At 51.5% G+C, this 22,202-nt stretch overlaps 1 protein-coding gene across 9 annotated transcripts in view; it reads right to left on the reverse strand.

The window, feature by feature from the left end:
• The window catches only part of SEC31B (SEC31 homolog B, COPII component), a 39,999-nt gene that overhangs the window by 10,977 nt on the left and 6,820 nt on the right, over positions 1-22,202 (reverse strand). For 6 of the 9 annotated variants that reach the window (XR_013346580.1, XM_077821143.1, XM_077821144.1 and 3 more), the window contains exons 3-19: positions 21,106-21,229; positions 19,880-20,075; positions 18,569-18,664; positions 17,246-17,386; positions 15,219-15,361; positions 14,876-14,975; positions 13,784-13,945; positions 11,735-11,887; positions 10,294-10,524; positions 8,437-8,511; positions 7,098-7,184; positions 6,458-6,566; positions 5,923-6,101; positions 3,767-3,893; positions 2,769-2,914; positions 1,488-1,661; positions 696-884 (exon numbers count right to left, since the gene is read on the reverse strand). Coding sequence is in view for 8 of the 9 variants with exons in the window: in XM_077821143.1 (XP_077677269.1) it covers positions 696-884; positions 1,488-1,661; positions 2,769-2,914; positions 3,767-3,893; positions 5,923-6,101; positions 6,458-6,566; positions 7,098-7,184; positions 8,437-8,511; positions 10,294-10,524; positions 11,735-11,887; positions 13,784-13,945; positions 14,876-14,975; positions 15,219-15,361; positions 17,246-17,386; positions 18,569-18,664; positions 19,880-20,075; positions 21,106-21,229 (2,432 nt within the window). In the remaining variant the exon portion in view is untranslated. Of the gene's footprint in view, positions 1-695; positions 885-1,487; positions 1,662-2,768; positions 2,915-3,766; positions 3,894-5,922; positions 6,102-6,457; positions 6,567-7,097; positions 7,185-8,436; positions 8,512-10,293; positions 10,525-11,734; positions 11,888-13,783; positions 13,946-14,875; positions 14,976-15,218; positions 15,362-16,410; positions 17,171-17,245; positions 17,387-18,568; positions 18,665-19,879; positions 20,095-21,105; positions 21,230-22,202 lie in introns of those variants that run through there. The other 3 variants (XM_077821149.1, XM_077821147.1, XM_077821150.1) reach the window with 3 other exon arrangements.

Genomic DNA, 22,202 nt, shown 5'->3' on the forward strand with positions numbered 1-22,202 from the left:
GCCCTCTCTTAGATCCCCTTCCTTCAGGCTACGCTCCCCTGGGAGAGGGACCAGAGCAACCCCCTTAGCTACGGGCAGGGCCCTACGATCCCCCGGGAAAGGGACCAGAGTAACCCCCTTAGCCAGGGACGGGGACGCTGATTCCCTTCCGGCTGGGCTCCTGCTTTGACCTGGCTCTGGAGGACCTGGCTGCTGTGGAAGGCAGTATTTTCAGCCCGTGACAGGTGCACCCATCCTACTGAAAGCACAAAGGAGCCAGCTGCAGCCCCCCACATCTTCAACACAGAGGTGCAGCCTGCAGGACCCCAGGGCACTGCAGAAAACGTGCTGTCTCAGGTCAGGAGGTCTGGACTAATGGGATCCAGATGGACCATTGCATGCTGGGTATGTCCTCTGTGCAGGCCACACTCCACGAGGAAGAGGACGCTGGGTGTGCAGGAGAGACCAGTGCCTTGTTCTTTGGTCACCCGTGTGCCCCAAACTGTCGAGTCTTTCCCCAAACTCTCTTCAGCCCATCAGCACTAGGAAGAGCCCTCAGCTAACGCAGTTCGTACCATGGAGCTGGGGGTGCCCTATAGTCAGCTGCGCCAAGCTGCCCGAGGGCAGATGCCATCCCATCAGCCTCCTTTAGCCGTCTTCTTCCCTCTCCCCAGTGCTTCTCTGCCCTGGGCATGGCACTAGGCTTTGAGACTTACCTTCTCTGGATGCCTGGGACTTGGTCTGTGGGCCGACGCTTCCGGAGCTGAGCTGCTCTTGGCTGCTGGCAATGGGTGGCTAACTGGTCCGACGTGCACAGGAGCATAGGGGAAAGGAGGAGGCTGCTGATCGCCCATGCTCTCCCCTTGAGCATGGAAGAGACGGTCTCGGAGCTGCTGGATCAGAAACTGAAAAAATGAGACTTAATGAAGTGCCTCGGGAGCCACAGGTGGAAGGCTCCCTAGGGTTATGAATAACTCCTTAGGCCACTAGGTGCAATACACTGGCGGCGGCATGAAGCCTTCATCAATACACAGCAGCTGATAACCAATCCTGGGGGCCTAAAGAGAAGCTGCACGCTTCAGGATCCAAGACACCACCCTGATCTCCGTTCAGAGAGCTCTCTGAGGCCGTGCGAAGGCTCCCCAACCTCCAGGGCTTTCTCCCACTTGGGGGCCCACCAATTTTTTCCCTTCCTCCAAAGTGGATCACCAAACCCTGTGAAGCACCCTCCCACCCATGCCTGCCCACCAGAGTGACAGCCTTTTGGTTATTAGCTGCCAAGAACTGCAAAGAGCAGCACGGAGATCCCCTCACCTGCCCTGGCCTCTACGGCGCCAGAGGAGACTCTTTGAGGCAGATGATGCTCCCAAGGAAAACGGAGAGCACCACCCCCAAGGGAAAGATTCCACCTTACTCAGAATTGACAGCTTCCTGTTGGAAGTTGCGGTGTAGAGAGCCAGCGTACAACACTCTCCAGCACCTTCTCCGCCTATCCATTTTTCACCTACCTCATCAGAGCTGCGGGGTAGATAGCTCATTGCTGCCGCCAAACACCCCTGCGATGCCAAGAGGCTGGCATATTGGGTGACCCGCTCTGCCAAGACAGGGCCCAGGGTTGGCCCTGCGGAGCCTCGGAGCATCTCAATGGACCTGCTCAGCACCATCACTTTCTCCACCAGGTCCTGACAGGGCGGGATGAAGACACAACATATGCCATAAGCACTCCACTGAGGGTGAGCCTTGCTTTACTATCCATCTCGTTCGGACACACACCTCGAGGCGGCATAGGGCCAGAAGTCAGCCCAAGGGAGAGAAGGAAGGTCTCCTTGAACACGCTCGGGACAAGAATGAATTTCATTCAGCACCACCTATTTCAGAGCCAGGAACACAAGAGCAGCAGCACTGCTCGGGTGTGAGATCTGGGATGGGAAACTGACTGGGCTAGTTTCCTGGTAAGGAACCAAACCGCACCTGCCAGCATCTCTTTAATGGGCTTTCCTCAGGGCATCTCCATGAGACAGAAAATCCCACCTTGGGCGTGAAAGGGTTAAACATTGTCCTGAGAAGGGCTCTCCAGGGCTACAGGACACAGCAGCAGAGCTAGCTGCGGTGATCATCAGCCGGCCCGTCCTGGGACGTGAAGGGGTGTCCTGACTCCCAGTTCAGGAGGGGAAAGGCCAGCTCTGAACAGAACCAGATGAGGCACTGAAGACACACACACCACTATCCTATTTGTCGGGCACAGAGCAACAGGGCTGAGGGCCATTTTGGCAGAGGGGTGTCCGTGGGTGACTCACTGGATGACACCAAAGACACCGAGGGTTGCCCAGGTAGGAACGATGGTCTAGTGGACAGAGGTGCTGGGCTGGGACTTGGGAGACTGGTTTCCATTTCCAGCTCAGTCACAGACTTCCAGTGCTTCAGTTCCCCCCACACCGGGGAAAACACAGCCCTGCCTCTCAGGGGGGAGAGGATGATGCACAGAGGTGCTCAGAAACCATGCTGGTAAGTGACATCTAAGTTCCTAGACAGACAGATCACCACCACGCCCTGTCCATCGCACAGCAGCCCATCCTGCCACTGAGCACATGCTGATCCAGGCCCTCTCGTGCCAACAGACAACTCCTTGCAACTTAACACAAAGCTCCTTTAGCCAGAACCTAGGCTAGGAGGAGACAGCTGGAAGTTGCAGGACTGGAGAAGCTGGAGCTCAGGCTCCAATCTGTTTGGGAGCCTGCAGACAGATCCTAGCCTATAGAGGTTTCATGCCCATATCAAAGCATCTGTACCTGCAGAGCTAGGGGCGATGTGGTCTCGTGGTTTTTTACCCAGCATTTTGCCAACCTCTCCACATTGCCAGATGAGATGTAACATAGGCAGGCTTCGCTGGACAGCAGCCCCTCGCCTTCTGACTCCAGACGGGCCCCCAGCATATCTAAAGGGAGGAGGAAAAGGGGCAGTTTCCACTTATTTGCTCCCATCAGCTCCTTCTCCCCTTGCCCAGCTCTTAGAAATCGTGCAATAGCTTTGCACACTGGCAACTTAGGAGCCACATGCAGAGAGCTAATGTGCCATGATGCAGAGGCTGGTGTCACCAATGAATCCATAGCCAAGAGCCTGGCTAAAGCTAAATAGGGAAGGAAACAATATAGCAAACCCCTGTCAGTCACCTACCGCTCACCGGCTGGTTCCCAGGTAATGGCCTCCAGAGCTTTTATACCCCGATCACTAGCTCATTCCTGGCTGGCCACATTTCCCACAGGCCAATCCTAGCCCTAAACAGGCTCTAAGAGGAAAACTACTGAGCCCTCACCAAGTGACTCTCAGCCTGTTCCCAGGCTTGCAAGTGTGTGAGGACTGCAAGCAGTAGGAAGAACCACTTGCAGGTGGGGTGCATCCCTCCTACCTTCCCTCTCCCCAGGAGCTCCGTCCCCTTCCCAGATGAGCCCTGTACATATACACACCTTTCTCAGGACCTAGGTCTGGGCAGCATTAGAAGTCACTGCCCTCTCTGCCCATAGCTCTTCCCAAGTCATGGATGCAGGCTGAAGGAGATATTGACACAGCCTTGTCCCATATCATGAGACTCTGCCCTGCCTTACCGTTCATATAGCCCACTTCCACTGATTCTGTCTCTCCTGCCTTAGCCCACAGATGGGTCACGCTCTCATTTGTCTTGTCTGGAAAGCCCTTAGCCCATTTTCGAAGTATTTCCTCCCAAGCTCCATCCATCTCTCTCTGTAGACAGTCTGGAGGCACTCTGCACCAAATGAAGCGTCCCACCTACCACAGAGCAGGGCATATTCCTCCTGTTTGGAGTACGTTAACAAGATGGCCAGTGCCTCCTTCCAGCTCTGCAGGTCACATGTGCAGATTACTTCTTGCCAGTTCTGCTGCACGATGGAGGAAAGAAGCTGCAGGAGAAGCAAACAGCCTGTCAGCCCGCAGGTTCAAACCTCAGATGCAGCTATAAAGGTTCATACGTGCTCACACAGAGATCTATCTTGCACTTGGGTTAACAGTGTGACCCTGGGAGAACCCTTAGTGCCAGCTGGCAGAGGGCCCCCCATACCGTAACTCACATCAGGCCTGACATACTCATTCCCTCAACACACTGCTGTCAGAATATGCACCTCAAAGGTGTTCTATAAGGTATCGTATGTAAACTGGTGACAAGCTGGTCCTGAAAAATCATTGTGATGTATGTATGGGGTGTGTACAAAGAGTTCTGTATGTGTGCTTAAGACGTGTTCAGCCAGCCCTAGACACAGGAATGTGCCTTTACCAGTCTGACCAGCTTGGCTACAGGCAAAGTACAATGAAAGTACATTTACATAGAAGGTAAACAAAGCCATCAGGCTAAACAAGCTGGGGAGAAGACTGCTTAACAATCATAGCGGGGACAGAGTCTGCACACCAGCAAGCCCTCCTGGCTCTTGAGGCAGAGACAATGGACTTTGGGTAATACAAGAGGAGCGAAAAGACCTTTTAGTTACCCGTCACTTAGGGAACAGCACTGTTTGATTCAGTGAATGCTGGGTCCAGTGGGCTAGAGACGCTGGTAACTTGAGGTGAGCAAGGACTTGTCTACACTTAAAATGCTGCAGCAGTGCAGTTGCCCCACTGCAGTGAGTCAATGAAGACACTACATATGCCGATAGGAGGGGGTCTTCTATCAACACGGGTACTCCACCAGCCTGAGCGGCAGTAGCCAGGGTGACGGGAGAATTCTCTCATTGACCTAGCGCTCTCTACACTGGTGGTTAGGTCGGCTTAACTACGCCATGCAGGGGTGTGGATTTTTCACACCCTGAGCAATGTAGTTATACCAACCTAACTTCTCAGTGTAGACCAGGCTAAGAAAACTGCTTAGGCAGAGATTGTAACTTGCTAAGATTAAATGTTAGTCATAAAACTAGAATAACGTTCTTAAAATACAAGGATTTAAGTGATACTAAGCCAGAGAACGAGACAGGTCTGGGTCCAAACAAAACACAGCACGCTTTCTAAGCTAACAGGCTGGCGTGTGCTCTGTCTCTTTGGAGGCAGCAAATGTACTACCAGCTGTGAGTGCCCAAAGAGAGGGACCGGTTGCGGCAGAGACACGTCTCGGGGGAACTCGGGCGAGGGGTTCACTGACTGTTCCCTGCAAGGCAAGGTTTAGACGGGCAGAGTCTTGACGAGCGTGCTGGCCAGGCAGCCAGGGAAGCGATGCACAGCTTCGCAGCAGCAGAGCGCTCACTCGTGCTATGGCAGAGTGGTAACACAGTGGGTCTCAGCTCTAGGTGGTCTGAGCAAGACATCACACAGAGTCACACTCGCATGCAGTGTCCACATCACGGCTGCTCACGTGAACTTGCCCCCATGGTCCACCACTGTGCCTCCAGCAGTAACTGGCTCTTAGTGCTTCCAAAGGCGAAAACCCACCCATGCCCCGTCTAGTAATGCAATGCTGTAGAAAGGAGGAGGAAAATTCTTTCCTGGTCCTTACAATGATCAGTTTATGCCATGCAGCATGGGATTCAAACAGTTCTGTGGTAACATAAGAAAAGGGTTATTAAGGCTCAGGGAACGTCGATGGGTTTCTAAAAGGTTTGGATAATTTAAACGGCAACCTCCTGAGGCAGAAGATACCAGAAGCTGGACACAAGCTGAAGAGAAGGGCGGAAATCCTGGCTCTGCAGGCAGAGATCATTTGTTGGATGAGAGCAAGTTTTATAAAGGTATCATGAGAACAGTGTAAATACCTAGACAGAGCTGGAAATTAGATGGACAGAGCCCTCGGTTCAGCATTTCACCCCTGCCAATGCACTCACAGGGGCATTCACAGCCACCTGCGTATACGCAGGCAAACACACCGGCCCGGGCTCCATCCACCTCAGTCTGCTCTCTCCTGCCCTGCCCCGCCCATCTCTGCCTGGATATACACCGCTGGGCACTTACCTGAGAAATCTTTGTTTTCTGTTTGGCAAAGTACTGCATCTGGGTCTCCCGCAGTAGCGTCTCCCCCCCGGCGATAGCCAGAATGATGGCATCAGCAAAACGGTCAGCCCTCATGCACAGCTTCACAGCACCGGCAAAGTTCCCCACCAGGAGCGCCTGGCTGATCAGCCCATCCGTGTCTGGAGAGGGGGAAAGAAATGCACAGCACTATGGCGAGCAACTGAGCAGTTCATCCAGGGGCCCCACCACCACCCTGGCTGCAATGAACCGTGGACACTAGTGGAATGGCAGCTCTGCAACAACTGCGATCCATCTCCAGGCCTTTCACTCCAGAAACCACGTGTGCTGAAAGTGGATCCCCATCCAGTATTAGGGTTTCTGTCCTCTGTGGGCCTCCCACTGCAAGTGCACTGCTCAATGCCAAGGGCACGGGGAGAGGAGGTGGGTTGAGGTACACTGCACAGCGCGTCAATGGGCCAGGCTGTGTACCTTATAGGGCAGAGGCTCCCTTCCCATAATGTGGGCCATGCAATACCTGTTGTGACTGGGATCTCCAGCGTGCTCATGTCCTGAGGGACAAGGCTGTCAAAGAACCCTGAAGAGGAGGAAGCAGTACCCACTTCGGTCACGGAGCGTCTTGAGCCCTGTGCAAAGAGAGCAGGGAGAGTGTACGTTGACATGAGCCACACCCAGAAGAACGAGCCTGACTAAGACAGTTTCAATGGATTACAGAGCTGGGTGAGGGTGGTTTGCGGCTGTTCTACCTGCCAGGGAGTTTCTCTCTATAGCTGATTTCAGCATGGAAGCCCACAGGCCACCTCCTTCATATCTCCTGCCACTGCACTATCACTAGTGCAGCTCCACCGGTGTAGCAATGACAGGAGTGCCAGCCTGCCCCAGAAGGCCCCAAGAGGACATCCAGAAGCTATGCCATGGAGCTAAGTTAGGGTTAAGGTTAACCCTCGCATTGAGTGCTGGGTTAACTGAGAGCTGCTCGAACAAGGCTTGCTGTAGTGTCATCAACAGCCTGCATGTCACCCTCCCTTGCTCTGACTGCCTAGTCCAGCCCAGGGAGTCCTGCACTGAGCCCCAGAACTTGTCGGAATTTGTCCTCCTCGTTCATTCTGCTCCCTGACTCCCACTTCTCAGTGACCAGTGAGGAGACCAGGGCCTACCTGAGCCGGCTGTGCAGCCTGAGCCAAGCCATCTGCCTCAGGAAAGTTCTGTTTCTCTGGGATACCGTTCCCCAAACGGGACGTGATCTGCGAAGAAACAGAGTTGCGGAGTCAAGCCTCTGTCACAAAGCTGAACGTGCGGGCAGCAAAAAGGCCAAGTCGCCTGAAGCCACAAACAACTCCATTGGCTTCCCCAAGCACGTCAAAAGCCGGTTCAAAAATCACACTCTGTATTAACGCCCCCATCCTGCATCACAGGCACTATCTCTCCCGGCTCCCCTTGCTACTCAGCTAGTACAGGCCTCTCTGCCCCTTGCCATAACACTGTCCTCACTGGTGCAAGATCCCTCTCCTTTGCAGCTCTGTCGGTGCCACCTGGAGCAGCATTCCAGTAACGTACCACCTCATCCACTTTCCACCTATTTCCATACCTCACCCGGATCTCTCTCTTCTCGCCGAGTATTCGGAGGGGAGTTAATAACACGTGGCGCTTGCAGAGACAGTTTGGACAAGGCTGCATTGCCGTGATGCATCAGTTAAAGCTGCAGGAGAATTTTCCTTTTAATGGGACCTCTGTTTGTGCTGAACTCCTGAAATTTCCAGAGGCTGCTGGTACACTCCCTCAGAGTCACCTGCTTTGGGACTCGTTCATGAAATGAGTGAAGGTTTGAGTTAGGGGCTGGCATCTTGGGAAGCTACCCTGGGTAGGGCAGGAGCCTAGTGATCAGGAGAGATTAGAAGAGAGAGGAGGAAAACTTCCTAACTCCACCCTCCCCATTGCTCCCACCTAGCAGCTCAGTGGGTTAAGTATATTAACCTTTCACCTCTGGAGACCAGGATTCAAGTCTCAGCTTAGATCACAAGTGGTGGTCTCATGATAGCTCCCATGTGCGCATCACAGACCCCCCACACAATTAGCCAGCATTCAACCAAGGCAGAGCCTGCCAGAGCGTTCTGCAGGCCACATCCAGACGTGCTGGAGGAGCTGCACAGGTGAGATGGAAGTCAGGATCAAGGTGCACTGGGAGAACTGGAGGCAGGGATTGAAACCTGAACTATGCCCCGCCCTAGCCAGCACATTGTAGCACTAGTCACATGGTCACAAATGAAACAAAACAAGCATGCACTTCTAAGTCCACAGGACCAGTCCTAGTTCAGGTGCAAAGATGTTCAAGCGACACCCCCAAGTGAAACCTTTCAGGAGGAATTGCTTATAAAATACATAGTGCAGCAGATACCTCTTTCCTGCACCCCCTGAATCTGTTCTTCACCGGTCCCCTAATTCACCAGTCACTGCCTCTGTTAAATAAAGACATTGCTTAGCAAAAAGGCCACTCACCTTCTTCTGCAGCTCCTCTTTACTATAACCCAGCAGCTTCAGGAGTTTAGTCCTGGATTCTGGCTCCATGTTCACCTGGGCCCCAAAAGGGATCGGAGACAAAGAGGTGCGTAAAACCAGGCATCTGCACAGAGACAACACCCAGCTGCCGATGGCAGTGCAAAATGTAGTGCTCAGTTTACAGATTAGCACCAGGGGACCCTGGGTGCTCCCTAGGAGCTGGAATAAGCTGCCCTTTGGAAGATGAAGGCTGAGACTTTGTTAACCTCATCTACCAGCAATGCAATAAAACCTGGTCATCGCATTCTGGCACAGACACTGATTAACTAACACAGGTACAGCTTCCTTTAATACACATCCTTTAGCCAGTTACACTATGGTAACAATCCCCACACTGCAGAATCACTCCTGCAAGCTGCCGTGATTTGGAACGGTACTTGAAAGTACAGCTGTTCTGTGATAAGAGATGCCTATAGCACCCATCAGGAAGCACAGTCCAGTGGACAGAGGACCAGGCTGGGAGTCAGGAGATCTGTGTCACTAAGTGACCTTGGGCAAGTCACGTCTCTCTATGCCTCAGTTTCTCCAAGTGTAAAACGGGACTTCTGTAAAGCTCTCTGAGATCTAGGCATGGAGAATTCTATATAAGAACTAAGTACTATCACTGCTCACGGACGTGTGTTACTGATTTCCTCTCTCACAACAGGGCCTGCTTGCGCTCTACAGGCCACAGTCGGAGAAGGCAGTGCTGTCTACTAGAGAGAAAACTGGACTGGACCAGTGAATGGAGCAGGCTGCTATCTCCAATTGTAGTCTGTGGCCGACAGTGATACATGGAACACAGAGTTGTTTCTGTCCCAATGGATGAGAAGTTGGGTGGGATTCAAAGGTGATCACCCAATATAAGAAGGGACTAATCAAGCAGTTTACTCAGGGCCAGATTCTCACATCCTTACTTGTGTTGAGTAGGACCTAACTCCTCCAGCCAGCCTCATTTAAGTCAATGGGACTACTTGTGGAGTAAGGTACTGTTCCATTTGAGGAAGGGGATCAGATTCCAGCCCTCAGCCCATCTGAAGTCAAAGCTCCCAGTGATGTTGTCGGGAGTTCTGACCAAGTGTGGACAGAGGATTTAGCCCAACTATGTCCAAGCTAGGCAGAAGCTGATCTAGTTCTTGCAGGCCCTGGCTAGAAAGTGAAGCACTCTTGGCTAGAGCACCTCTCTTTGGCTGTACTTGGAGGGAGCAGCAAGGCTGGCTGGGCCTCAAACACTAGGCAGGACCTCAAACTGATGGGCCTTAAGGACCTTAAACTGATGGGCCTTAAGGACCTTGGAGTCCGGCACGGAAGATAGAGGCAAAGCGCTCAATCACCTTCTGGATGGTCTACATGGCAAAAGGGTTGAGGGAGGGAGCAAACAATCCTGTTGACATTACAGGTGCCGCAACCCTTCCAGGCTGATCTCAGCCCATTAGGGCTTTTGCCTGGGGAACGAGGGAGTGCACTCCACTGAGATCACTACAGGCCTAGAGGAGGCTGAGTGTCTGCCTGGCACTGCTGCGTACAGTATCCTGACTGAGCCCCCGACACAGTCTGATGCCAGCACTGTACCTATGAAAAGGAGAGGAGGCCTCCAGCCCTATGCGTTTAGCTTTTAACCAAGGCTTTGCCCAAGCGGGTGGTTATGGGGTGTGTTTATGGCGAAACTCCCAGTCAGTCTGTTCTGTTTATTGCTGTCCCTTGAAGAGCTGGGAATACATGAGGCCAGGGGCAAGTGTGATGGGCATGTGGAGAACCCATGCCAGGAATGCAGAGGCATTGGAATGAGGTCTCTGGCCTTCATCAGGGCTGTCCTACCTTCAGGAAGTTCCAGAGATTCTCTTCAAACTGCAACTGGGCTGCCTGGATCTTGCTCTGGCAATAGTCCAGGAGGTTTCCCGACTGCAGGGCCATCTGCAGTTCTCTGGATCGGGCCAGGAACTCCGTCTCAGTAACGACCTGGCTGATGAACACCTGGCGTGGGGGACTCTGCTGCATTTGCGGTGCTGGGGCCTTGGAGAGGCCAAACGTGATTAATTTCCCCCCAAACTGAGAAGGAGAGAGGGAAAAAGTAAGTGTCCATACACGTGAGGGTAAAAACCAGCACACACTAATTTTGGGAGCTGGAGAGGCCTCAGCAGACACCAATGGCCCTGAACAGGGCAATCACGAGGAACCCAGGCACACCACAGCTGCGCACACACAGATGCTGCTGTCTTCTGCAGGGATCAAACCCAGGACCTGCAGCATCAGAACCACAATCCTCAGTGACACCCACTGTGCGTATGCAGTCATATGTAGCTCACTGCAAACGTCAACAGCACAGAGGACCAGATGCTGTTTGAATGACTCTTCTGTGCAACAGAGGGGCCAACTGCAACAGACATCATCAAACTAATGGAGTACACTGGAGCCTTTACTTATTTAATTTAGTAATTTTGTATTATGCTACTGTGGGTTCACCTCCTGTTGCTGCAGTTTCAAGCTTAACAGAGTGAAAATCACCACTGGTGCTTTTCTCAAATGTGGAGACTCTAGGAGCACACGAAATCCAAGGATAGTGACCACAGACACAATGACCTTACTGGCATAGGGTTATTCCTAGGTCACCCACTCATGTCAAGCGTTCTTAAGCCTACGGCCTAGTAACATACATCTATTTAGCATACATTGATTATAGATGAAATAGCGTATGAACTGATCATAACAGCACATAACACAATGCTAAATGGATGACAGAAGGAACAAACTGGCTACAACACTACTCTGAAATGGCACAAGCCAGGGCAGCGGATAAGAAAGCAGGGCAGCAGCACAATCTGGGAGAAAAGCGGGGTGGCAGAAGAGGAGAGGGAGACAATAAGGATATGGGGGAGAAGAGGGAATAGGGAAAGGGGAAAAGATGGACAATGGACTGGGAGGAAAGGCAGGAGAGAACAGACCTTGCCTACAAGGAAAGCACTTCTGAGACTGGGCTAGTTTCATTAACTATCCAATGGGAAGGACATGGGAGTCAAACAGCAGCTCCCTCCCTTCAGAGCAAGCCCCCATCACTGCTATAGGGACAGATGTTGTTGGCGAGGCCTCTGAACACCGCAGCAAAGGATTCCCTGCCAACGGAGCCACACAGCCCTCCATCAAAACTGCCAGCACCATAAAAATCACAACGGTTCCTAACATGGGAACCAGATCCCCTCTGAGCCCCGCATGGGGGCCATAACCACTCTCCTTTCCAGGCAAGAATGCGCCGCACACTTACTGCAAACGAGACCCCCACCGGCCTGCGAATCCACTTGGGGGGCTTTTTCAGTGGAGGGATCAAGGTGGTCTGAGCCACCTGCTCCGGCACCTGAAGAGGAGGAAGGGTCCGTCCCGTGCCGAAGGGGTCCAGGTTGTTAAAGGAGGAGGAGATCTGAGATCAGAGGAGGGAAATAAAAAAAGTTACATCTCACTCTCCAGGCAATAAGATCATTCAGCCCGGCCCAGTTGTTAGTTACCCTCCTCTGGTTATTCTCGGTGGTGAAGAAATAGGATATTAGCATGTTCCCAGGGGCAGTGACAGCACATCCTTATGAGCGACACAGCATACCTGGCATACACACCTTATACAAACCTCAGTGAGTTTTAGTTCTTAAATGGGTTTCAGCTTGAGAAGTTACTTCTCTCTATTAACATGAAAACTTCCAAAGGGAAGCTGTTTGTCCTACCACCTCACTCCTAAATAAAAAGATTACTAAATGTCATTGTCTCCCACAAAGAAGGCGAACAACTGGTCATAACTTGTCTGACTTGTTTTTAATTTTTGCTGATGGGGGACTGTTGAGTGGCTGTTTGTTGCGAGGGTCTTTTAAACCAGTTATTTTTATAGGATTGTGTGTTGAATATTCTGTCAACTGGCGCTATGACGACATCTCACGACATTTTCACCCAGAGGACACTGTGGCAGCCTCCTCAAAAGTGTCCTGAGCTGTATTTTTTAAATATTTCTGGGAGATCACGGACATGCAGCCCCTGTGGCATGCAAACATTAACCATTTTTTTAAATTGCTGGCTTAAGCAGGTCCTTCCCCAGAACTGAAGTTCGCTATGCATGACCCAACTTGAACCTAACAGGACCAAATTGCATGGCTCCAAGATAGGCCTCGCACCAGATTTATCCAAAGATCCTGGAGGGAGGCAGGGAAGTCAGAGTGAGCGAAGATGACAAATAATAAGAACCCAGGGTAAGGCTGAGAAGCTTCACCTTTTAGGTCAACAAGGCCGTTGAGGGAAGACTGACCTTCCAGAACCCCAAAACCGATCACCTCAGGGGAAGGCAGTCAGCACACCACCACACCGGCTATGCCAACCCTCCACCAGCCTCTCTACGCCCTGAAAAAGCCTGCTGACGTGAAGCACTGGGCCAGCCACAGGACCTGCTAACTCCTTGACGGCAGTTCTAGCTCCTATCTCCGAACAGTCCAGAACCCCACAAGAGTGGAGGAGTCTGTGACCTGCCTGTCGCTTTATTTTCCTTTTTTCTATTTTTGCCCTTGTTTGTATGAAGTGGAAGACATCCCAGATTAATATTAGAGAATAAAACAGCGTGGTTGGTTGCACATTTATGTGTATATGCACCAGTGACGTCTACACAGGGAAAGTGCCAGAAAGTTCACCAGGTTTACCATCTCTAAACAGCATCATAAAGATGCTCATTAAAGCATGTCCTGTCTTTTGAGAGTCCTAAGAAACTCCAAGCTGTCTGCCAAATAAGAGTTGACAAACTTTGGCTTATCAGAACATTCTGCTAAGGCCTGTATTGTAATATTTCTATTGGGGGAAGGGAGAATTGAAATTTAAGAAGGAAACTTTGTAATTGGCTCAGAGGCTGTGTTCCTGACATTAGATGACAATTTGGTTTTAATACCAAAAACCTGCTCCAAGCTATAGATTAGGATGGCTTGGGTAAAATTCTTTAGTCGAGGTGATACGTTTACTTCATTTTATTTTTGTTTAATAGCTTTAATAAAATTGATGAAAGGATACTGAGTCAGATTTCTGTCAATCAGCAACGTTGGTCCAGAATCCTTGAGGCTCTGGCTGGACTTTAGCCGGCCAGCCTAAAGCCAGACCACCTCCCCACAATTAATCTTTGGTTTTCACAAACAGCGTGTGGACCAGAGACCCCCACACAGGTGGGCTCACTGCAGCACCTGGGGCCACAGTGAAACAACACTCTACCTTCCAGTGCCCCCTCAACCCAAGCACCAACTGCCACACCATCACTGGCCCAGCCAGCACGCCCATTCTCTGTTCCATGGGACTCTACCTTGTCAGCTTGAGTCTTCTGCTGAGCTGCTAGGCTCCCACCCATAACAGAATAAACGTTGATCCACCCATCAAAAGAGGCAGCGGAGAAGACTGATGGATTCCGAGGGCACCACTGGACATCAAAGCACCACTGGCTCTGAGTGGGCAGCTCATAAATCACCTAACATGGATGGGGAGGAGGCAGAATGTTATAAGGAACAGTCACTTGTTTTCCCCCAAGCCACTTACGCATGGCAGGTCTGTCACACATTCCTGACATCTCACCATGCATAATGCACCCTGAGCACGATCAACTTCCTTGTAGTCCACCAGTTAGGACACACTGCAGGTGCAATATTTCAGAGTAACTAGCATCAACACCAGGAGGCCCCAGAGAGCTGCAGTGTGTAAGAGCAGAAGGGTTTGGGCTGCAGAGTGAAATTGATTTGGAATGTGGAACCCTAGTCAGCTTCACTCTGTTTTCAAAGGCTATGACTAGCCTTGGGGTGGCATGTATCCTGCAGGCACCACACCTGCAGCTACACACCACAACGGAAGCCTCCAGCAGCAGGGGGAGAGTCCGGAAGCAGAGAGACAGAGGGACACTATGCTGCAAAATCAGTGTAGATGTGGGGGTCATGGCTTGGGTACACAGAGAGCCCACATAGGGCATATACCTAGGGGTTCAGGTATAGGGCATTCTACTCTACTAGCCTAAGCTGCACCTCTCCAGCCACACTGCTATTTTTACCCATGCTAGCTGGGTGGGCAAGCGTCTATATGCGACACACCACCAGAAGTGTAGACAGACATACTTAAAGTGCTTCTGCTCCCAGCACTGTAATATGGTAGCACCTGCTGTCAAGGGAAGGAGATACCCCAGAAGAAAAATAGCAACAAAAAGGGAGAAATAAACCAACAAAAGAAAAGTCCTGGGGTAGATGGACAGACAGCGCACGTTCTCACTCTCTCCAGAATGGGCATCGGAATGGTTTGGAGAATGCACCAAAGTGGGACAACATGTTAAATGACACACCCTCGGCACAGCATGCAAATACATACCAGGCAGAAAGTTTGTACTTACTGCCATGGAATCAAACCTGCAACGCACCTCACCAACGCAGGGGTTCCAGCACAAGATCTGGTTGTCTTTGGCACTACTGAGAAGGAGCTCAGGGTCAGCCTGGCACCAAGAGATAGACAGGACTCCCCTGAAACAGACCAGACGTAACAGTCGCTCCATGAAAGCAAGACGGTCCCGCTCCCTATTCCAGTCACACTGTAGCAGCTTATGTGGACGCTTTAGCACAGCAGCAGCATTGCTACATCACTTCTCTGCCTCAGTCAGGCTAGAATGAAACTCAGACATCTCTGCTCCTCAATTCAAACGCCAGACAGCCGGACCCTGAAAGATGGGAATCCTCGGAGAGGCAGAGCAACAGCTAGGCTCCTACCTTGTGTGCCCCTCCAGCTGGCTCAAAGGAGAGGTGGCAAAGCGTAGGTCCCATATCTGGATCACCGGCATGCGGTCGTCCTCAGAGGAAAGGACCAGCTGGGTAGCAACTTCTGGGTGCCAGGCCATTCCCGAGCAGTGCATCTGAGGACACAACAGCATAGGCTGACAACACCCTAGAGCTGACTGACAACAAATGAAGGCTGGGTTTACACTAATCAGTTAGCTCAAGGTAAGGCAGCTCACCTCAACCTAATTATGTCAGTGTCCACACTACAGCCTTGTTCTGCCCATATAAGTGCCCCACTACAATGACATCATAAATCCATCTCCACAAGAGGCGTAGCGCTTATGTTGATGTAGTTAAGGCGATGCAGTGTCTGTGTAGACTGTTGGCTGTCTGGTCAATTTCAGGGCTGGAGCTGTGAAATTGACAGGAAAGCTGAGCACCTGGGTCCCCAACCAGACTGCTGCCAGGTCTCTGCTCCAAGCTGGGCTGCCACCCAGGCTCCCAGCTTGAGCTGCTGCCTGGGCTCCCTGCTGGGAGCCCTGCTGTCCCCTGGGGTCCTGACTCCATGCTTCTGGCGGGGAGCCCAGCTGACCCCCCCAGCTCCCTCCTGGCTGGGAGCCTGGCTGTCTCCTCTCTGGATCCCCCTCTGAGAGCATGACAACCAACTGGACTCTGGGCATGAATCTCCCCGCTGGAGGCGAGAAGCCCGGAGAACAGCTGGCCCCCAACACTGTCTCCTCTTCAGTTGGTGGGAGCGCTCCTGGTGAGGACACACACCGAGAGAAGGAGGGTAGTGTGGACATTAGCTACCACAATAATTACTGCATGTAACCTGCAATGGCTGTAAATTGACTTAACATAGGTCGATTTAAGATTGTAGTGTAGACATGCCCTCGGTGGCCCAGAGACATAACACTTAATACTTAACTCTCCAGAGCACTAGAGACCAGCTAAATTTCGTAACACCCCGACGTGGAAGGTAAACATTGGTGCACCAGTTACACAGATGGGGAAACTAAGCAGACATATGTAGGGGCTGGCTCAGAGCCACACAGGAAATCAGTAGCAGAGCCAGGATTAAAACTCACAAGTACCCTGACCAGTCCACTAGACCACACTCCTCTTAGGAATGAGCTAGAACTCCAGGGCAAGTGCACCCTAGGCAAAGGGTCTCATTTCTCACTTGGTTAGCGTGCAGGGACTTTTTCTTTTCTTTCACCAGCCATGGAGCTTCTAATGCAATCTTTGCCCAAGGAACAGTTTTCCTCATCTGCCTTGTAGATGGAGATCCCAGACTTGCCTCTGTAGCACACATCTCACCCCGGCAAGGTCATATGTTCACCTGACTGCTGGCCCAGACACACAAGAATCTGGCTCTCCCCTCCTCAGAGAAACATTTGTAACAGCAATGGGACATACAGAAACATCATACATTTGGCTGCAGCTCCTCTGATCTCTGACAGATTGGTGACTTTATTCCTTTCCTTCGCTGCTTTAACGTGAACCTAGTGCTGGTGGAAGGTGCAGGTTCCCAGCCCAGTAGAGTGCTGCCCTGTGTTCACCCCATGTACAGCACAGCAGCAGCGTCAATTCCCCACACACCTCCCACATGCCTGTGCGCCTCAAAACTGATCTGGAGGGAGCACGCTAAGGAGCGGGCAGGTAGTTTGCTCCCATGGCCCATCTGATCCTTTGCCTCTCTCCTCAGCATGCTAAGAGGGACAAACAACAGGACCCTCTGGGCCACCGCAGTGGCACAGAATCCCTAAGGTGTAAGAATGCCCCGGCCAGGCTCTCTTGCACATCGTTGATAAGCGTTGCACATCAGATGCCCCGTGCAAAGGTGCATCCCATGGGAGGGGTAGGTACTGCAGAGTCATCCCTGCCATTTGCACAGAAGGCCTCTTGCTCCGGGGCTATTCCCCCAGGGTCCCATGCAGCCCGTTTGCACTGGTGGGCTGCAGGGCAACTGAGAGGCCAGCCCTGGGAGGCCAGCCCACAGTCCTTCCCCCACTCACTCTGCTGCTGTGGTCGCTGATTTTGATGATGGGCTCGTTCTTCCTGAGGTCCCACACGACGGCCTTCCCACTGGGGTGAGCAGAGGACAGGATGTGCTGCACCTGACGATTCCAGGACACCGCGCTGATGTCTTCTTGAGGCTGACGAGGTAAGAGAGGCCACAGATTCATTATACCCGTGTGGGAGAATGGGGTTCCCATCACTGGCTTGACTCAGAGTGCACTAAGGGCTCAGACGCATTCCCAGAGTATCTATAGATTCTGTGCCACAATCACTGACTGAGTGAGTTGCTGATCAGGTAGGAAACATCAGCAGCACTGACAGCAACCGGCTAGGGCCGGGGAAGCCTTTAGGTGGAGAACACTAAGGAAAACGCCATTCTGAATGGGAACGTTCCCTAGGAAAGGCCATGAAGTTTAGGAAGCATGTACTGGATTCCACGCCACAGTCTGTATCGGCCACGTGTGTCATACACGATTAATGCCAACGTGAAGCAATGCAATCAGACAGGGCTGAAGGGCTCAGCAGCCTGGGATATACGGAGATTAGGCTGCAGACTAGAGACCTCAGTGAGAGAACACACACGGGAAGAGGACCTGTTGCAGCATCTCAGGAGCGCACAGAATCAAGGGCTAACTCCCCTCACCCTATCATAATGCACAAGGCAGGAAAGGAGGGTGTTCTGTCCCAGGAGAGGCTCAGCAGTCTTTTCACTGAGTGAATGACAACAGCTAATTGTGTTGCTCACAAGGGGGAGCTCGCTCGCTTATAAATCACTATTGGAAAGGGCTGCTTCCCCTTTAAAGCCAAGGGACACCATCCAGGAGTGACAGATGAGCCCCGCCCCACCTATTGCTTGTTGGCTGCGCTGTGGTATTACATTAATCGAAGCCTCTGGTGTCTCTCAAGATCGCTAGCAGAACCCTTATTTCCCCAGAAAGGCCCGATAAGCATATTACGGAGAGCCCGACCTACCCAGCTAGAGGATGTAACACACTGATTGGTTATCCCATTCAAATCCACCTAGTGCAAAGTCTCCATAGAGAACTTATCCCCGCCCAGCAGCACACCCACCAACACCGCACAACCTCCCCCTTGCCACATGGACCACCTCTGCCATCTCCCAGAAAAGAGGCCTGCTCTTAGGTTCTGATCTATTTCCCCAGTGACTGATTGGGTCTGTTCCATGCCCCACCTATCAGATGGATCCCTGGCTGTTACTGGAGTGGGATCACTCCCTGCTCCCTCCAGTCTCAGGTAGCTGTCCAGGGATGCAGCACTTCTAGTGAACAAGGACCCTGACCACAGAGAAGCCCCTTTACCTGAGATTTAGCCCCTGGCGTCATTGGCACACTGAAATTATTCAAGTCCCAGATGTAAATTTCAGAATCGTTGGCCCCAGAGGCCAGGAGGTTACACTGCAGGGAAAGCAAAAGCACTCACGATAAATAGTTATCTCTCCACTCACGACATCCATGGGGGTAGAGAACGGATATCCTTAGACTAACCACAATCAAAGAAAACAACAAAACGAGAGGAGGTGTGAGCTAAGTGGAATCATACATCACTGGTACGGCCCAGCCCAGAACGCATCCCTGCTGGGGCAGTGGGCCCCCCCAGAAAACGTGCCCACAGTACAAAGGGGAAGGGAGACGGAACCCCAAGTGGACCTTAGGGACTGGGGTGAGGGAGGAGAAGATTATTTTATATCTCTGGCACCTGCTACCCCAAAGGATCCCAAAATACTGAGCAGATTGGGCAGAGTTACCACAAACAGGGATCTCTGAAACGCAGCCATTGGTAAGGTGGGAAAAGGCAGCTATTTAACAGTGCACCGTGACAACAGGATGGAGTTAGAAATGACGCCTGTACTCCACTGGGTCTGCAGGGGGAGTGTTGGGGAGCAGAGAAGAATTATCCAGGTTATGACTAGTCATGGTCCCGGACTCCTTTCCAGTCCTCCCCTCTTTGGCTGTGGATCACATCTACTTTTTTTGCCTAGTAAACTGCATGTTCAGAACACGTGTACAGCCTGACTCCCCCCAGCACACCCTGCCAAGGGGCAGAATGCCAAAGCTTCCCGGTCCGACTAAACACAGTCCAATGGCCGAGAGCCAAAGGCATTCCAAGCTCCAGGAAGGTGCAGGGCATCCACAAGGGCTGAGGCAAGCCCTGAACTGGCATCTAGGTCTCTGTGACCATCAGACACCTCAGTATTCAGACTATGATATATTTGTCTTACAATAGGGCCTAGATTCTCCAACCATGATCAAAGCCTCACTGTGCTAGGCACTGTACAAACACATACTAAGAGTATCCCTGCCACAGAGAACTAACTGTCTAACTAGACAAGACAAAGGGAGTATTAGCATCTCAGTTTTACAGATGGGCAACAGAGGCACAGAGAGATGAAGTGATCTGTACAAGGTCACACAGGGAGTCTGGAGCACTGAATCTAGATCTCCTGAGTCCCAGTTGAGTGCCTTTACAAGCAGCCCCTTCTTTGCTCCGGTCTACAGGCTGTCCACTCAAGACTTAATCCCTCTGAACAAGGGAGCTAGTCAGTGTGGAAGCCAGGATGGCTGTGCCAGGTCATGATAGAAGGCAGCTGTAGCATTTCACGGGCTGCACACCTGGAAAGGATTAAAGTCAAGAGCTCGAACGGGGCCAGTGTGCTTCTCCCTCCGTCCGATCACAGGCTCTGTCCCTGATGTCAGAATCTGGGTTGCGCTGAACAGCGTTAGCACTCCATTATCCCCTCCACCAGCAATCACCCCAGAGGAATCAGAAGGCCCGTTTCCAAAGCTGCCCCAGATCAGCTTGTGAAACCTAAGGAGAAAAGAGAAACCTGGCCAGAGTAAAGTCAGGGCAGAGCAACAGCATCTGACATGAGTCAGTTCATGCTAACTCACGCACAGGCACTTTTGCTAAGAATCCCAGCACCAGGGGGTGATGCTCCCAGCTCACACCCATCAGACATCCCAAGTGGTATCCCATCACCCTCCATCTCAAAGGGCAGCTCCCTTTCTCAGAGGGCAATGGGTCCTCATCACCCAAGAGCTGTGCCTCCCCCCCAACACCTTCCAAGGCGGAGAATTGCAAAGGTCAGCCCAGTACAAGCACAGCTACATTAGGGACTTTGCACTGATGTAGCTACACCGATCTAAACACCCAGTTTAAATACACTGCCCCAACTGGCTGTGGGAATCAGTGGGTGAATTTCTCTGACCTGTGTTATACAGGAGGTCAGATTAGATGATCATAATTGCTCCTTGTGGCCTTGAATTCTGTGAAAATATCCTGCGTGCAAACCAGGATATGTGGAACCACCGCAAGCCCTGCTTTATATCAGCGTTAGCATCTACACTGGGCGTCTGCACTGCTGTAGCTCTGTGGTGTAAATATCCCTGAACCCCAGGACTGCCGCCTATTAATAAATTATCTGGTGAATAGGTTTACCATCAGCCCCTTCCTGCCCAGTTTCACTACTTCATCTCAGGGCCTTTTAATTTCATATCCTCATCAAAATACTACATGGGATGTGGGCCAATAGTCACCACTCACCCACCCACCCCTAGCCACCCTATGGCACCTTCAGATTTCCCCACTGATCAATGTGGATGTACCATGGTCCTACATCTGAACAGATGAGTTGCCAAACTCTTCCCACCTTGCCAAGCTGTGCAATGAGCATGCATTGGAGGATTGGTGCTGGGCAGGATTCTTTCCAGGCCCCAACATGTGATCAGCTTCACCCTGAAGATCTGAACAACCCCCCCCTCCCCCCCTGTCTCGCCCTGCACTGGTCATTAGTCAGATCCAGCCACTGTACCAACACGTTAGCAGGAAGCGCCATTACCTGTTGGAAGCAGGAAGGATTCCTCTGCACTTCATGTCCAGGGAAGGGTCCCTGAAGTCAATCTCAAAGATTTCCAGGGTGGCATTTGTACTGAAGGAGGCATCCAGCTGCTGAGCAGATGTTCCTACACAAAAGTACGCGGAGAGGGGACACAGGTGAGAACTCTCAATGGGCCCCGGGTACAGAAAGAACAAGGCTTTTGCAAGGCAAAATAAGCCAATTCTTTAAAGACGGTCAGCATTACCATGGTGTTGTGGGAGCATTCTGCCTGCACATACAGCTTAGAGAACCACACGTTAAGACAAAGGCTTTAAAAAGAGATCAGATCTTTCTCAAGAAATTCTGATCCTGAGAATTCTAATTAAATGTGCCTCTCCCTTTGAACAACACAAATAAAGTCCCTGTGCCTGCTCCCTACAATACTTCCAGCCTCACCCACAAAGGCCCTGTCTTCTGTACTAATGCAGCCATTTCAGGGACCCTGGTTACAATTATGGTTCCAATTTGTACCGTAGACTGGGCCTTAATTGTGTTCATAAAGTCTTGGTCAGACCTTCGAGATCTAATTCACATCAGAGGTTCCTTAACTGGGGCTTCTCAAATACTTGCTGATGGTCCATGGAGAGTTGGCTGCTAATGTGGTGCTGGTTCTCTTCCCTGTTTCCGGCTGCTACATTCAAATAAAAGCAGCTAAAGATATATTGAGTAATTTCCTAATGTAACTTTCCCATGCAAGCAAGTGCTGTAGCTGCCACTGGAATGTTATTTGATTGCCAATGGGAAAGGAGGTGCACAGGAGACATACCCTATAGAAAAGTGATCCAAACTATGAAATTGTGCCACTCCTGATCTAGAGGGACTACAGCCAGTGCTCCTGGGCTGACCATGGATGTAGCCTGGTTACAAAACACAATTAAGGATCAGTCTAGATTGCAAATTGGAGCCATACTTATAATCAACTCAACTTTAGCCAGTTGCCCGGACCTGCTTGTGTCTGTCGTGTAGAGAGGCCCTGATAGCCAGAACTGAAGAAAGTTTGTGAGAGTGAATAGGCAAGAAGACAGACAAGATGGGAGCCCAGACTGCCCTAGACAGGA

This window comes from Eretmochelys imbricata, chromosome 7, assembly GCF_965152235.1.
Source record: "Eretmochelys imbricata isolate rEreImb1 chromosome 7, rEreImb1.hap1, whole genome shotgun sequence".
NCBI lineage: Eukaryota > Metazoa > Chordata > Testudines > Cheloniidae > Eretmochelys > Eretmochelys imbricata.